We start from the raw sequence: 18917 nt of genomic DNA on the forward strand, positions 1-18917 counted from the left end.
GACCACACAGACTGCTATGCCACCCACAAGAGCAAGCGGACACCATAGCGACAAATTACAACAGTAGTTTAGCCTCAATAACACGCAACCACAATACAAAATTCACGTAGAAAGGGTGGAGGAATTTGTTGAACAATACAGACAACGCACATGGAACAACAATTCACAGCTTGCAACTCCACGAGCGGTAGCAACAGTCATCCATCAGCTTTCAGCAAACAAAGCACCAGAACTCGATAAGATCTCCACAGACGCAATAAAGAAAAGCCCAAGAAAGCTGCAAGTATAACTGACAAAGATATTCAACACCATGCTGCTGACTGTCTACTATCCAGAGCGGTGGAAAACAGCCAAGGTCATACTCCTGCCAAAACCTGGGGAAAATCCACTCCTTCCTGAGAGCTATCATCCTATAAGCCTTCTCAGTCATCTCAGCAAGGTGTTCGAACGACTACTGCTGTGGCGCATCCAGGCTCATAGAAGAAAATGATCTACTTACCGTACACCAGTTTGGATTCCTGAAACGTCACAGCACAACCATGCAGCTAGTTCGGGTGGTGGATCATCTGAGCGTCAGATTTAATTGGAAAAATTTCGTCCTAGGAGTATTCATTGACATTCAAAAAGCATTTGATCGAGTCTGGACGCAAGGGCTGGTCTACAAACTAACCCGTCTCTGAACATCCCAGACTGCTACATCCACCTACTAGACTCCTACCTCCAAAACCGCCACTTCGTAGCACAATTCCAAGGTGCAGCTTCAACACCCAGACCTAGTGCAGCCGGTGTTCTTCAGGGATCAGCGTTAGCACCAATATTGTATGCTCTCTACACCCAAGATGTTCCAACCATATTTGAGTGCTTTCCTTCAACCCTTGCGGACGATACAGCATTCTTCACAGACGAAAGACTCATTCAAACATGCTACAATCGCATGCAGGACCAAGTAAATGCATACAGGGAATGGGCACGGAGAATGCACGTGAACCCAGACAAGAGTGCCACCATAATATTCACCAGGCGACGTAAGCCACCCGAAGCAAACTTGCACCTACAAAGACAGGTCATTCCATACAAGAATGCCGCAACCTACCTGGGAATGATACTGGACAGTGGTCTGTGCTCCAAAGACCACATCACAAGGAAGATGAACAAAGACAATTGGTGCATAGGTGCGCACTGCTCAAGTCTCCAGGCCTTCAACAACTGGAAATGAAGCTGCACCTCTACAGAATGGCGATACTGCCGGTCGTGACATACGTGAGTTATGCATGGCAGCATTGTGCTAAGACCCACCTGAAGAGACTCCAAATGCTCCAGAACAGGGCGCTGAAGATTATCAGTGGACACAAGTGGCAAACATCCACCACCCAACTACATGAGGACTCGAGATGCTTAGCAGAGCATTCACGTCATTCTGGAATGCAATCCTGCAGCATACAAATCCAGCAGTTTTCGAGACATTGGACAAACCAACCCACATCGTCGAGTACACTAACTCCCACGCCCCTGACCCACTGAGGCCAGGCCTAGATCACAACACCCACAAACCACCATGCGACGGGTAAATCCCATCATATGAACAACACTTGCAGTCAAAATTACAAAGCAACATTAGCTGTGATTTGAACACCTTCAAACTCCTTGAATCAAAGAAGACATGATCACCCACCAATTGCAGGCATGCCTTAGACGATACCCTCTTCACAGCTTCAAGCAGCCAATGACATGTGTGTGCCACATTTTAAATTATTTTTTCATTCCACCACATATTATTTAAAACACGCATTGACCAATAATCATATTTTCAAACATACAATCACTCAATATCACTTCCCTCTAACAGGTAGCTAGGTACCCAATATGGGCTAGTCATATATTTTGTTCCTTCACGGCAAAAAATGCAACAGAAATTGTAAAGAAAGTACCACAATGTTGATTTTGTAGGTAGATAAGTATATTCATACACTTATACTTTATTTATGGAATGACATATGAGATTTGCATAAAGAAATAACATTGTTCACAAACCAATAAACAATAGAGTGACATGTCACAATTTGTTACCAGAAGGCCATGGATTACACATCACAGTCTCTACAAATGAAAGGTCCTTCATCATCCTTAATAAGTTCCACACACACTGTGTGAACATAAAAGTAACAAATGTCACATTTCTGCATGTCCTTCACAGGCCCGTAGCCACGTAGGGGCCAGGGGGGGCTGATCCCCCCCCTGGCATCATCGTCAGCCCCCCTTGCATTGTCGTTAGCACCCGGTCATTAGGTAAAACTTGTATAATTTGTTTGTAGTGACAAGTGAAAATGTAGACAGCGGATATTATGTGGTCATAACTTGATGAAAGGACAAATTCACAGAACGAAGATCAGTTATCACATTCCTTCATTTTGTTTATGAACTGAAGTCTAATAGCGGAAAGTACAGGGTGTCTACAAATGATTGATGTTACATGTATTACTGAACGTACCACGAAGTAACTTTGCAGTTTTGTAGAGAAACTCAACAAGTTTTGTGACACATTACAAGTTATCTCAGATTTCTGATCGCTGTGGTGCCGTTGAGCATATTCGTGACTTTCCGGAACTCAATGCTTTTTGTACAATCTCAAAATTTAGAGTTTATGGCCACTTCTTCTTCAGCGAACAACCATTACAGAATACGGGTATCTTGACATGTTAGGAAATTGGTTCATGTCACAGTTGGAGACGGACTGTGAGAACTTTATCCACCAGTTGGATGGTGCTCCGACCCAGTTCCGTCACGATGTCCTCAAAATCTTAACCACCAGAGTATCGAACAGATGGGTCGGTCGTTGTGGAAATGATGATCAACAACTGCTGTCATTGCCTCACGGTGACTTTTTTGTGTGTGACGTTACGTGAAGGATCTAGTGTTTGTGCCTCCATTACCGAGTGATCTAGCAGAACTGCGGGCTCGTACTATCAGTGCTTTTGATCAAATTGATAGGTACATGCTTCATTGCGTTTGGGAAGAACTTGATTATAAAGTTTGTCTGCAGAATCACGAGGAGGGGCATATCGAACATTTGTAATGTGTCACAAAACTTGGCGAGTTTCTCTACAAAACTGTAAAGTAACTTCCCAATATGTTCAATAATACATGTACAGTAACATCATGAAACTGCTTCAATCATTTGTAGACACCCTGTATTTAGTAGGTTTAATAGAGTTTAGAAAGTTCTTGCATAGCAGGGTCGAAGCCAGGCTGAGCTCCCCATTGACATTAGGTAAAACTATTTAGTATAATTTGTTTGCAGTGAAGAGTGAAAATGTAGACAGCAGATATTATTTTGCTCACAACTTGGTGAAGGATAAATTCACAGAACATAAACTTTATCTTGTTTATGAGCTGAAGTCAAAGTAGCGGCAAGTATTTAGAAGATTCTATACACTATAGAATGTTCTTTCACAGAGGAGCTTCTTTATCCGTACAATTTGCTGCCCCTGTTGCAGTCTCCCATTTAGACAGAAATCTGTGACTTTGACGTCATCATCCACATTCCTTCCATATCTGCATCAAAGGTCAACAGTTCCTAAGTTATTCCTTGAGATGGGGATGAAATGTACGGCAGACACTATGATTGAATATTGTGCATTTTTTTGTGATATAAATATCTGTATCATCAAAAGTAGTGTGTAATAAGGGATGATGCCAACAGCAATTAACACTTCAAGAGATGTTTTAGAAGATACCTATAGAAAATGTACTACTCGTGTGATATTTCTAAAGTTTATATTAACTTAATGACCCCCCCCCCACACACACACACCCAAAATTATATACTTTCATTTAACAGTGTTAAACTTTTGAAAATGGACTTTGTTTACAAAGCCCCCCTGATAACTCGTCCCCCCCCCACCTGGAGATCAATTCTAGCTACGGGCCTGGTCCTTCATGATATATATTCCTATGTAGCCCACATTGAGTCTACCTTAAATAGCATTATTTTTTCTTCATTACAAACAGTACTTTAGATTAAAGTCTAAACTAAGTACATTGTTGTAAAGTACAAATTATGAGTTATCATAACATGTACAAGAGAGATAAACACCTGTCACTTGAAAGATGCAGTAAGTAGTAACTTACATATGCAATATTAGACACACTAATGTCATCTGTTGAATTAACCATGTAACTACTTGGAAATAGGCTATATTGGGTTCAGGTACCTTACAAATCAATTTGTCTAAAATCGACAATTCTCTTTCCCTTCTCTTATTTTATTTTCCTCTGATTGCTTCTAGAAGAAACTTTTAATACGCATACACATATTGGATTTAAAAAAAATAATATTATATTTTCCACAATTTAATCTGCTTATATGAACTATGACCAATTCCTGCAAACTAAATCTAAATACCAACCAGTTCAACAAAATTATCTAACGTCAGGACTTTAGGAAAAAATGCTTCAATGTTCTCTTGTGAATATTGGCCAATGCTAGAAATATCCACAAATTATCTGTTTTGCTGTCCTTGTGTGTGTGAAGGGATGGAGGTGAGGGCGGCCCAAGGGAAATGCACAGAAATAGAACAAATTAATAAGATTTGAAGAGTGGAGTTGAGAGAGGTAACATATGGAATGGAAAGAAGGAAGAATGTTAGAAACCGGAGGGAAAGGAAACAAAGAGTGCATTAATTTACATAAATTAGTGTGTGCAGGTACACTTTATAAATGTGCAGCAGCTGTTTCTGTCTGGAAGTTTCAGTATGTATAAAATGCTAAAGTATGTTTCTTCCCTAGTGTTAGTGTTCCTGAGACCTGGACAGAGTTCTCCAATCGCAACATTCAACGATCTCAGACAGAGCGTTCAAAATCTCAGCAGCTTCGCTCTGATACTGACAGCCTCATCAACTCGTGTGCCAACGATATCTGGACAGCTTGGAACAATACAAATAATGCACTTACCAGACGAGCAGCAGAAACACTTGAAACAAAAAACAGGCTACAACTGCACCTGCATAAGGTATGTTTCAACAAAAGCATATGCTTATCATGTTCAATTAGAAATTCATTTACTCTAGATCACCATCGAAAAAGTTGTCTGTTAAGTCATTTGACAAGCTATGAATTGATAGTCAGTACAATACAGTAAAAAGTACGATACATATTCTTTATCTGTTGATTTGGTTTATTTCACTTGGCTTTTCTGACACTTTTGGTTCATCACTAAGATAAAGATGAGGTGAAATTAATGAAGGGACACTCACACAAACAGTGGCGTGCCCAAGGGGGGGGGGGGGTTGGTTGGGGTCATAACCCCCCTTTTTTGGTCCAGTATTTCTAAAAAAAAAAAGGACGTTAAAGGCAGGAAAATGTGGCAAAATGATGACTACTTAAAAATGTACCTATAACCCTTCCCTTTCGAAAATCCTGAGCACACTACTGCTTACAAAGAACACCCATGTCCACCATGACACTCTTTATTTGTTGTGTATTACAAATAATAACTCTAAAAAGTTTTGCTTGCTTGATGACCCCTACGAGACCACATCTGTAGACAGATATTCGAGAACACCTTAATTACAATTATGAATATCTGTATTGTCATAAAATTATGTACATATATTAGCAATATCTCTTTACACAGAAATCAAAATTTGTCTCAACAGTGTTTTTCATGATTTTTATCTTTTCAAGTTAATTTTACAAAACAAAAAGAATAACTTCTTACTGTATTAAAGAAGCCTAATGAAATCAATATCAACTGATTCATTCTTTAGTATTTTTCTTCACCTAGTGTTACCAGACATCCTTTCATTTTTACCAGGACATGTCCTACATTTTAGCCGTCCAGCATTCACACAATTTTCATTAATAAAGTATGTGTTTCAGACGAACACAGAGAAATCATTGAGTAATAAGTCTATGGACTGAACTTCTAAACTCAATAGTGAAATTTACTTTAATTCACACTCCAAAAACAAATGTGTCGTGCTAGAACAAAGAGTGCAGCTATAATCAACAAAGCACATTCTTTTGATATCACTGACTGAGTGTAATTTCTTGCTTTAGCATTTATGCCAATAGAAATAATCCTACAAAATGTTTCCTATCGTTATTCAATATTTTGAGTGTGAAGCAAGGGGTGTACAGAACAAATTTAGTGAACTAAAAACTACCCCAAACAAAACATTTCGAACCATTTAAGTTATGTTAAAGACATTATGTTTCATATTATTTCAAGTTATGTTAACTGGTGAATATTCGTTTGCCATTCCAGGCCATAATGCAAATGTTGAGCTAGTATTTTCATTAATATCAGTGCAATGAACTGATGGGAGTAATAAATTTGTTATTGAGTCTACTCAGAGTTTCATATACTTTGACTAAACTTGAAATTTTGAGAAAAGTTTGCTTCTCTGAGAAGTACGACTGAAAACACATGTATTAAGAAGTGTATTGTTTAATATTGATTACAAGTTTGCGAATTTTGTATGCAAGAAATCATGAATTTTTTTTTAACCGAAAATGTGTCAATTTATTTTTATTAGGTCAGTCAAAAAGTAAATGCAATCATTTTTTTTTTATTTTTCACAGCAACAATACAAAAATTAACAATGATATAATTTTCCAACATAGTCCCCCTGCACTTCAATACACTTGGTCCAACGTTCCACAAGCTTTCCGATACCCTGAGAAAAAAGGGTTTCGGTTGAGCAGCAAGCCACGTATGCACCGCTTCATTCACCTGTTGATCTGTGTCGAATCGACGGCCTCTTAAAGCATCTTTAAGTGGACCAAACAGATGGTAATCCGACGGGGCGAGATCGGGACTGTATGCAGGATGCTCTAACACCTCGAAGCCCAGATTCTGAAGAGTTTGAGCGGTGTTGGCGGCGGTATGAGGACGCGCGTTGTCATGCAACAAAAGAATGCCTTCCAACAATCGACCTCGTCGTTTGCTTCGAATTGCAGGCTTCAACTTGTTCTAAAGCATATCACTGTATCGCTCACTGTTTATTGTTGTCCACTTTTCCACATAATGTTCCATAATTACCCCTTCTGAGTCCCAAAAAAAGTGTGAGCATCACTTTTTCTGCAGAGTGTTGACGCTTGACTTTTTTTTCACTGGAGATTCAGGGTGTTTCCATTCCATGCTCTGGCGTTTGCTCTCAGGTTCGAAGTGATGGATCCATGTTTCATCTCCAGTGATGATTCTTTTCAAAAAGCTTCACCTTCGTTAGCATGTCTGTGCAATAATTGCTGACAGATTCTCACATGATTTCGCTTGTTCTCGTCAGTGAGGTCTTTAGGGACCCATCTCGCACAGACTTTATGAAAGTTGAGCCTGTTATGGACAATTTCATATGCAGAACCATGACTAACGTGCATATGGTTTGCCACTTCATCAACAGTCACTCGTCGGTTATTCAAAACAAGCTCACGGACTTGCTCAATGTTGTCATCAGTAGTGGATGTGGCTGGACGACCTGCTCCTTCCTCGTCCTTCACACTTGTTCGACCGCTTTTGAACTTTTCAATCCACTGGTAAACACTTCGCAGAGGTAAAACATTGTCACCGTATTGTGCTGAAAGTCTTCTATGGATTTCAGCTCCTGGTACACCTTCAGACCACAAAAAAAGGATTACAGAACGCTGTTCTTCTGTATTGCACATGGGCAGTGGTACAGCCATGTTTACTTGGCAACACTGCAGAGCGAACTGAAGTGATGACGCTGTAACCTGCCACAGGCGAAGACAACAATACTATCTATCAGCTTGCGAGCGCAGAAAGCTGTACAGCCAACCTACGGAAGAAAACAAAAACATTGCATTTACTTTTTGACTAACCTAATATTTGCAAACATGTTCTAGCAACAAGTATTATTTATTGCGAACAATTTGTGCCCCACATTTTAGTACATGTCCTACTTTCCCCTTAGCGATCCGGTAACCCTATCTTCATACATTTTAAAAACATGAATTATTGTACGTAAACAGTGATATATTCTCAATTTGATAGATGAATGCAACATCTAACACTTTACGTAAGAATTAGTGTTAGCAAAATAATAGTGTGTTTATGGTAGGCCAAAGCTACATTTACTTTCACTATGCGTGATTTTAGGTACAACAAGAGCTTTTTGATGTAGAGAAGAACATAGAGATGTTAACAAAGGCAATCAAGGATAAAGCAAATCCCATGAAAGTTGCACACACTAGACTTGAAGCAAGAACTCACCGTCCTAATGTCGAATTGTGCCGTGATGATCCTCAACACAGGTATGTATCAAATACTTAGTATTATTACTGTTGTGCGATGGAAACACATACGTTAACAAGATTAACTGCATTTATTACACAAACTCACAAACAACGTAACACTTTACATTATAACGAAACTACGTTCCCCATTCCCGGTCCTGTTTGCACAGACTCTTGTCTAGCAACAGTAGCTTGCTTCTTCTTCCTCTAGGACGCAGCACTACATTCCTCCCAGAGTTACAAAAAAAAAAAATTAACAAGGGTACCCGTATCTGTCAGGGGGTACCTTAATCCTGGTCGATCTTCTAGGCACATGAGGAGTGGATGTTGGTCGTGGAGCAGCGTCAGCATCTTGGGGTTGATGGACATCAACGTCTGGTTGAGGTGGGATAATTTTGGAATCTGAATTTCGGTTCTCCGCCGCGCCTTCTGGTCCGGGTGGACTATCATCATCCCAGGTTTCTGGATTGTTTAGTTGTCTGTTTGTCCTGTGACGAATCCAACGTGAATGTACCACTCTTTGAGATCCATCTGTAAAGCGCACTTTGTAAAGGTGAGTGCCACCCAACCTTTCTACAATATCTGCCTCGTTGAAGTTAGGTGACAAGTGCTTCGGTGATTGAACCCATATGGTTTCGGTAGGTGAAAATGTCCTGTATGGTTTGCTGTGGTTGCTCCTAGGTTTCAAGAAAGGAGGAGCTTCTGTCCTGTCGTCATCTCTATTATGATCACCACGTATACAGTTCCACCAAGTTCTTGGAATGAAGGTGAGGACTGAGGCTGCAGGAAGACTACGTTCCTCTCCCAACCGGGAATTCCTCAAAAACAGCAGGTACTCTGCTAACTTTGCATCGAACTGTAAAGAAGTCAGATGTGGATGTTCATGCAACACCTTCAACATGCCAGCCTTCACCGTGCGTACATACCTCTCTGCAAGCCCGTTGCTAGGACTGTGGTACGGCGGTATTGTGATGTGTTCGATTCCGAACTGCTGGCAAAAGGAACGGAACTTTAGGCTGATAAATGCCGGGCCATTATCCGAAACTATTGTTTGTGGAATTCCGAGAGTCGAGCATGACTGAAGAATCCAGCGTATGGTCTCCGGTGTATCTAAGGAAGATACTGGCCAGACATCTACCCAGCGACTATAAGCATCCACAAGTAATAGGAACTTTCTCCCAGCCAAGAAAAAATGATCTACGTGGAGTCTTTGTCCTACAAATGTAGCTTCCGGCCACCTATTATCTGGACCTTTCTTGATCCTGGAACGTGTGGATTGGCATGTTTCACAAGTCTGGATACAATGATGTATATCCCTTATCATCTTGGGCCACCATGCTTGTGATCGTAAGGTCTCCACCATCGTCCTTTCCCCAGGGTGGTTCGAATGGAAGAGTTCCACAACCTTCGAGCGAAGCGACTGTGGGATGACTAACCTCCCCATCCACCACAGACATCCTGCCTCTAGCGAGAGAAGGTTTCGCCTTTCGTAGTAAGGGTAAATATTGGAATCCTTTATCCGTTGATTAAACCTTTTCGGCCAACCCCTTTTTACATATATTGCAACTTCGGTTATCACTGGATCAGTGTTGGTGTGATCAGCGATCATCTGTAGAGAAATTGGCGCTTTGGTGCCTGTCATGATGTAACACAATGTAGCTTCCTCATCTACTGGGTCTTCTGTGGGACAAGGTAACCTGCTGAGCATGTCCGCCACAGGTACACGTGATGATGTTACTACGTCGTAGTTAAATCCGGATAGAAATAGAGACCAACGCAGTAGTCTGTTCGAAGCGTGCTTGGAGATTGACTTCCCTGGTGAAAATATGAACTTAATGGCACTAGCATCAGAGATTATTTCGAAATGAAGTCCTCTTAGGAATTTTTCAAATTTCCTCACGCCAAATACTACACTTAATGCTTCTCTTTCTACCTGTGCATATCTTTTCTCCACATCACTAAGTGTAGATGATGCACATGCCACCGTAGCGAGCTCACCTTCTACACGATGGCATAATCGGGCACCGCAACCGTATGGAGATCCATCGCATATCAGCACAATAGGTTTATTTGGATCGAATGGTATTATGGGTTGCACTTCTCGTAGTTCCTTTAGAATGTTCCTAAATTCTTTGGATGTTTCAGTAGTCCATTTCCACGAAACATCTTTCTTCAAGAGAGAAGTAAGATGTGGTATCTTAGAAGCGAGATTGTGTATAAATCTTCGATGGAAGTTTAACATGCCGATAAAGGACCTCAACTGTGAGATGTCCGACGGTTCTGGACAGTCCAATATTGCTTCTAAATTCTTACGGGAAGGACTAATGCCTTTTGAAGATATGCAGTATCCCAAGTATTCGACTTCCGGAGATAGAAAGGTACATTTGTTGAAGTTAGCCTTCACATTATGTTGCTGAAGTTTAGAGAGCACTAGAAGTGTACTTTCATAGCATTGTGTCAATGCATTTCCACCTACGATAACGTCATCAAAGTAAAATGCGACGCCTGGTGTGTCTCCCAAGATTTTAGCCAGCGTCATTTGGAAAATATCGCCACTAACTGTGATCCCGAAGCACAACCATTTTATCTTATAGAGTCCCACATGTGTGTTCACTACAGTTATAATTTGTGACTTTTCTGACAAGAGAAGTTGGCAATAAGCCATTTGAAGGTCCACTACGGAGAAATACTGGCAATTCTTCAGTTTAGCAAATATATCATCAGTTTTACTAATATTGAACTTCATATTTTCTGTCATCTTGTTGACAGTTGAAGAAAAATCGACACATAATCTCAAAGACCCATCTTTCTTGGTGACTGCCACAAGAGGAGATGCCCAATCAGAGTAGGTGATAGCCTCCCAGAGTCCTTGTTGTACTAGTTTCTTAATTTCGACTTCCACTTGTGCCCGCAAACCGTAAGGTGTATCATAGGCTTTCCGGAAAATCGGTACAGCATCTCTTCTCAAAGGTATATCAATTATATACGGTACAATTGGTTTCGATAGATCACCATCGAAGACCGAAGTAAATTCATGTTTTATTTTCATCCGTAAATGTTCTGGTTGGTCATTTACCGTAGGGTCAACTAGCATAGAACTCGTCTGCTGTGAATGTAACAGTAAAGTTCTCCAATCCGGCGTAACGACATCTAACCATGAACGACCTATGAGTGGATAGGTGAGAAAGTCCTTGCATAAAATAACGGGAAGTGAGTAAGTCGATCCGGAGTGTGTAAGTTCCAGTTCAGCCTGGCCTTGCACTGAAAGAGCATGTTTCCCTACGCCATATATTTTTATGGAGGAATGGTTAATATGTGTCGTTGGGAACCAATTCCTGAATGAATCTGCTTGGAATAGAGTCACGGCAGATCCTGTATCGAGCTCACATTGAATAAACTTGCCGTTAATAAGTAAATCCTTTAGCATTGGATTCTTTGATAAAGGGTAATTGGACGTAGGTGACCCGGTGATGTGTGAGTCACAACTGTATGAAACAACACTAGGTAACCATGCTGTTTGCTCGCCAGGTGAAGTATGAGAAGTTGACATATTCAAATTTTCGATTTCAGTAGTTTGTCCTACTTTAGTATTACTATTGGGCTTCTGTTTAAGCTTCTCTCTCTTCCTACACTGCTTTTGCCAGTGACCACGTTTCCTACAGAATGAACAAACATAATCCTTGGTGGGACAGTTGTCTTTAAAATCATGTTTGTACGTACAGTTAGGACAGCTGTAATCAGTATATTTCATTCCGTGAATCGTTGGATTAGACGAACTATAAGTATGTTGTTTTGTATGTTTGTCCCCTTGCACTGTTCTTTTCGGAAATTGGGTTGAGGTGCGTGAAACTGCTGACTCTTGCTTTACACTTTCTGATCGTATTAACAATCGGGTTTCTTTCTCTAACATTTCATTTTGTAATGTCAGTTCCTGACATTGCTGAAAGGTTAATGACTGTACTGAAAGCAACTTTCTTCTAGTAACTTCAGATCTTATGCCCAATACTATCTGTTCAACTAAAGCTTCGTCCAGATAATTGCCGTAGTTACATTTTGTGGCTTGTTGCTTCAGCCTTATGACATAATCAGAAATGGTTTCACCTTCCTCCTGTACACAACGTCGAAACTTATATCGTTCAACAAACTTATTAGTTACAGGTTTGTAGTGTGACAAAAGACTAGCCTTTAGACGAGAATACGACAGATTCTGTACAAGGTCTGGTGCGACTACATTTTTCAAGACTTTAAATGCCTTTGCACCTATAAAGGCGATGAGTATAGGAACTCTCTGATCATCACTGAACTTTTGAAAGATACACAACTGTTCGAAACGTAAGAGATAATCTTCAATGTCCTCTGAATCTTCGTCGAAAGCGTTAAATATCATGTTTGTGTACATATTTATGACTGTAAATCCAAATGTTTAACCTAACAACTATGAAAAGTGAGTTTTCACTTATAATTATACTTGATCTGCATCGGATCACAATGTATCTATGAACGTGACAAAGCCTTTGTACGTTTCATGATTATTACTTGATTCTACGTTAGAAGGAATCTTGATATATATATTTACATCACACTATTTTTGTTTTTTTTAACAAACAATGTAGACGGTTAATCCTTACCGTGTTATGTCAAATTGCGTCAAAGCAACACGTTTATGATTGCTACAACAGCTTGTTGTACGAATGAGGACAGTCAGTCCGAATAGAATAAACTTACGGAAATGTAAGGTTCTTGCAAATCCTGCAATCCATGAAGAGTAAAGTTCTTTTATACCGACTGCGCCATAATGTTGTGCGATGGAAACACATACGTTAACAAGATTAACTGCATTTATTACACAAACTCACAAACAACGTAACACTTTACATTATAACGAAACTACGTTCCCCATTCCCGGTCCTGTTTGCACAGACTCTTGTCTAGCAACAGTAGCTTGCTTCTTCTTCCTCTAGGAGGCAGCACTACAATTACTATCCACAACATCCACTTACTTGAAAGGAAAACCCTTTGTACATATGAAAACACTATGAGACATGGCTACTACCGTTTATCAATTTACCATTCATGTATGATCAAACAGACTTATCCAACAGTACCTCTATTTGGTGCAAGGTACATAAATCTTAATTTTAAACCTCAGCTAGAATATCTACATGGTAGGGTTCTTGTAGGAAACAAAACCAGACAGGATGCCTTCCAATGGAGACGTTTAAACGAATATATTATTTAAACACAGGATACATGGAATAAGAATATTTACATGATAAGCTACTTTCTTCTGTAATTCTTGTTTACAATCAAGTTTTATTTCAATATGCTTTTTATTATTTCTTTTGTTGATTTGTATCTTCTTCTCTCTGGACTTCCTTCGTAAGGTACGATCTGGATCTTGATTTCCTTCTTTATGAACTTTCTGGACTTCTTTCTCAATGGACGGTCTGGATCTGGACTTCCTTCTCAATATGGATGATCTGCATTTCCTTCTTAATGGATGTTCTGGATCTTGACTCCCTTCTTAATGAATGTTCTGGTTCTGGACTTCCTTCTCAATGGACGTTCTGGATCTGGACTTCTTTCTTGTCTTCTTTGTGAACTTCCCTCTGGATTTCCACTTATTTATGTTTTTGACGATTTAATGAATTCATTTATCCTTTTCCCAGCTTTTTCCTTTAAGCTTTGGGAATTATACTAATATCCTCCCTTGCGGCTGAGATTGATTTATCAAGTATATATATTATTTTTTTTCTTTTATATTTATTCTTTACCTTCTTATAGTAGATACTATTGTCTTTCATCTTTCCAATTTGCTTTGTTCTTATTTATAAAGTTATTCACATATATTATGTTAATTCTTAATCTTGCATGCCTGGTGCTGCCATCTCTATTCCACTTTAGCAAACTATTTACATTATTTGGTCCTATTGGGTACGTAACACAAGATTTGACTTTTAATTCAGATTTAAAGATAACTAACTATAATTTTAAAATTTAAAAAACTAGCAAATATATATGTTGTAGAATAATTACATTCTTTGGTTGTAACCAAGCCAGAGCTACTAAGTCACTAAAACTCGAAGAACTGTATGGATTGCCATTGGACATTGTAAAATACAGGGTTATTCATAAGTCAATGTCACATTTCGGAGTTTTATTGTGAAATAAGTACATGACATATCAGCATGAATGACATAAAAAAAGAAAGACAATCTCAAAAAGTTTGTTTGTCATACCTTACAAGTGCTCAATGTGTGCATCTTTGGTTACACGGGAGACATCCAGGCGATAGTCCAATTCTGCCCACACACGCACCTGCCATTGCTGCCTGCATGTTGATGGCAAATTTTGTGCGAACCTCCTTGCCACCTTCTGTGAGCGCCTGTACAAGTTGCAGTTTGTACGGTTTCATCACCAGTTGCTTGCGAACAATACGCCACACAGTCGACTGAGACATTCCCAGCTGCACACTTGCACGATTTGTCGATTGCTCTCTTGTTACCTGAGAACGCCATATTGTACACTGCTGCTGCCTAGCGGCACAAACTTAGAGAGTTTCTGATTCCATACGTACATGATTCGGACTCGCACGTCTCATACATCACGCACACGATGTTCCCCAAATGTGACACTGACATATGAATAACGCTGTAGTACAAGGAAAATAACTACCTGAAACCCTATGTCAATGAAACCTCAAGGGAAACCAAAAATTAAATCAGAGGATGATCTTCTTTAAAGCTTGGAGAATAATAACATTAAATTAAATACACCCTAGATAGCAGAGAGTGGCTGAAAATCATTGGATATACCAAGGCTCGCAAAGAGTTGTAGAACTGATAGAATAATAATATTCAGTTATTTTCATACTCTACAAACCTACATCTCTGCAATAATGAAAATGAATTACATGAAAGAAAATATGACTTGGTGCTTATTTCCAGCCAGTGCTTTTATACTTTCATATTGCGGGCTGAATAAATACTATTTTGTTGCATGTCCATCTGCACTAACTCTTCAGGAGAGCTGGATTTTGAATACACTATATGATTTCCGCAAATATTTTATTAATGTTGATAATTCACACCACTTGACATCCAGATACATCCTGTCGGAACGTGATGCATAAACATATACAGAACATGATAAGGTCATCAACTTATTTCCGATGAAAAGTGGAGATATGACAAAAGAGTATTCAGCTGGTAAATCATCAATCATACTCATCGTTTCAATTAACATAAAGATGCTTAATAACCGAAAATAAAATGCAATCAAAGAACTCCTCTTTGCTTTCAGATTAGTGCGTGAAGTACGAGATATAGGTGACAGCATAACTTACCTCCACCGTAAGCTCCAAGAAGCTGAAGCCCAGCATCAACAACTGCTCCGAACAAGAATCAACCTGGAGTCTGATCTCCACGTCAAGGCAAACTCCTTGTACATTGACAGGGAAAAGTGCCTTGGGATGCGACGCAGTTTCCCTATATCTGCAACTGTCAAGTACTAGGATGCTTCTGTGGACATCTTCCAATGTCTGTAGCTGGAATTCACTGCCACTAGGTTCCCTTGAATTCATTTTTCACCGATAGTAAGAAGTGATTTTGCTTTCTTTTGAAATGGAGATGTTCCCTTGTATAATGTAAAGTTGAGTTGAAAAAAACAATTTAATAAAGATAAAAGAAATAATGAGTTCTTCTAGTAGCATAGTTTAGTAATTAAGAAATAGTGTATTCACGTGAAATATTCAAAGGTACTTAAAATGTCAAAGAATACAGAAACAACATAATCTTTATGCTAGCTAAAAATGATAGAGGTTCCTAATAGTTCGATGCTATCACTTTATGACCATAGGTCCAAATCTTCAAATTTGTATGACAATTTTGTTAGTTTCTGCATCACTTGAAACTGTGGGTGATGCCAGGATTAATTTCTACACATAAAATTGGATATCAAATCCATTGCCAAACTTTATAGAGCCAATATTGTGTTCAGATCAAATGCACATATGCAACGTTTGCATCCATGAATGCATAGCGTTTTGCATTTATCCAAAATATAAATTGTAAACTTTCTTCTTGAGGATTTAGAAGCTTTATTCCACTTTTGCTTTCATTTGAATATTATATAAATATTACACAGGTATTTTATATAACTCACATCCAAGTTATCGTTCATTTGCACCATTAAAATAAAAATTGTTCTTTTTCTAGCATATCCATATGTTATAAATTTATTTCGATATTCCATACTTGATATCTACTAAGTTCTGTCATCAAAGATGATGATACTTTGCACTTGTTACACCTTGTACTGGAAAATCCATTTTTATTCATTATATTTGGTGGTCTGAAGATGCAAAGTTTGCAAAAATGTTGCCTGTTATAAAATAATCACTTTTGTGAACTGTAAGAATAAACTCAACTTAGCCAGAAAGACGTGTTTTTACCATTTATTACAAAACTTGTAATCATGTATTAATTACAGTGCTGCTGACATATTTCTTTCGAAGCTATATTGTCCTTCAATGACCACTTGTTAGATCTATTAATGTAGTGTATATGCACATGCCAACTCTCCCTCTGTTTCATTTCAATCAGAAACAGCATTGTAGGGAAGATGTTGGAAATGCTATTAGCTATATAAATAAATATTGCTTCTAGTAATATGTTATGTTTGCAGCTTTACTTTTATCTTGTTACTCTTTTAATATATATTTTATGGTAGTACTGATGTAGAACATACTAATAATGTAAGATAAGAAAATAGTTAATTTTGTACAACATACTATTAGCAAATTGATTGCACATAAACTTACAATAAAGTTAGCATACTACAATGGTATATGATAATTTTCACCCATTTTCCACCATGAATACTTACTTCATTGTTGTATACCTGGAAAAGACCTAGAAATTCTGTTCTACAAAATATGCAAGGTACAAAAATATGAACACAGACACGTTTTTGGATTCAAATGTTATTTGTTGTTCAGCACAGTTTCATTCATTTTAAAAAAATCATGACACATTACATAGTGGTATAGTGAGTTAGCAATTACAAGGGTCGTCCAGAAAAAAAGGAACGTTTTGCGGTAAAACACAAACGACAAATGATGTGTGCAAAAAGAATTATGGTACAGAAACTACATACCTTACTCTACTTTTCCACATATTCACCATACCCATTCAAGCACTTATCACAGCAAGATACCAATTTGTTGATATCGTCATTGTACTCGGGTGCAGCCAATGTATTCAACCATGTAGCAACAGGGCGTCTGAGTTTATCAGAAGTGGCAAAGGGTTTTCTGGAAAAAGGAACATTCAACTGTAGCACACATCACACTCCACCTACTCCACCTCAGTTTGAGCCAAGCAGCAAGATGGTGCAGACGTGTACGTGTACAGTATCAAGCTGTGAGCCCTAAACATGTGTGACAAAATTGAGAATCCTGCCAAGTGAAATTCATACGCAAATAACAGAAGTGTACGGTAATGACGTGATGAATGCATCATCTGTGAGAAAGTGGTTTGCCAAGTTTACAAGTTGTCTGGTGGCAACGATTTGGTCCACGATAAAGCTCGCCCTCACACAGCTGATGCAACTCGGGACCAACTGCAACAATTTGGTTGGGAAGTATTCAACCATCTGCCATACAGACCAGATTTGGCATCCAGTGATTACCACTTGTTCCTGAAATTGAAAGACTTTCTTTCCGGAAAGCACATAGCCACGGTTGATGAACTCAAAGATGTTGGCACTAAATAGTTCAATACATTGGCAGCAACCAAGTACAATGGCAGTAACAACAAACTGGTATCATGCTATAAGTGCTTGAATGGGTATGGTGAATATGTGGAAAAGTAGAGTAAGTGCCAGCAAGTAACACCTACGCTGGCAGAGAGTTTTGCACATGCACCAACAAACTCGTGGGGAGCATCTTGGAGGGAGCACACGAAATGCAGATGGTTCATGTCCAGCGTTGCCAACCTCCCGATAAGAAAAAAAGTGGTTTAATCTGTAAAATTATGCTAAATGTTTATAAATTGTGCTAGAACCTACATAATAATAATCATAATAATAATGAATTATTACTATTATTGATAATTAATAATAGTAATATATTATAATTATTTTTTGAATGATTGCAATTTTAAGTTATGCATCTACTTTCCAAGATAAGTTCAACATTGAACTAGAGAATGTTTGATATGATTCGTTGACTATAAAGCAGAACAATTTCTTGCCATGAATTGTTCCTCGCAATGTAAACTGGAGAATAAAGGAAAGATGAAGAGATGAGGGTGTGGTTGTGAAGGCATATCACTGGGCCGAAGTACGATCTGGATAAATTTTATTTTAATTTCTCAAAATATTGTCCTTTGAAATGAATTTCTTCCTCCATGAGAATCAGGTTTGCAAATTATGCTAGATTTTCCCATTATGGAAATGGTAAATTGTGCTAGGTTTAGCATCATTATGGTAGGGTTGGCATCGCTACCCTGCTTCTTAACAACTACAAGCTAAAATTTATGGCTTGGGTCTGTATCCTCTCTTTCATTACCTGAGGTGCAGGGCAGTTGGTGTCAGATGGTCGGTGTTTCGAGGGAAGGTAACAGCTGCAAACCAACCCATTGATGGTCCTTCCAGGAAATTTGTCA

General features: G+C 38.8%; 1 protein-coding gene across 1 annotated transcript in view; it reads left to right on the plus strand.

Moving 5' to 3' along the window:
* The window catches only part of LOC145998517 (tektin-3-like), a 29758-nt gene extending 12671 nt beyond the window's left edge, over positions 1 to 17087 (plus strand). Inside the window, exons 7-9 of the mRNA XM_083134941.1 lie at positions 4786 to 5008; positions 8114 to 8268; positions 15553 to 17087. Coding sequence (XP_082991067.1) covers positions 4786 to 5008; positions 8114 to 8268; positions 15553 to 15763 — 589 coding nt within the window. The 3' untranslated portion in view covers positions 15764 to 17087. The remainder of the gene's footprint in view (positions 1 to 4785; positions 5009 to 8113; positions 8269 to 15552) is intronic.
* The last annotated feature ends 1830 nt before the right edge of the window (positions 17088 to 18917 follow it).

Source organism: Lepisma saccharinum, chromosome 14 (genome assembly GCF_977018435.1).
Source record: "Lepisma saccharinum chromosome 14, izLepSacc3.1, whole genome shotgun sequence".
Taxonomy (NCBI): domain Eukaryota; kingdom Metazoa; phylum Arthropoda; class Insecta; order Zygentoma; family Lepismatidae; genus Lepisma; species Lepisma saccharinum.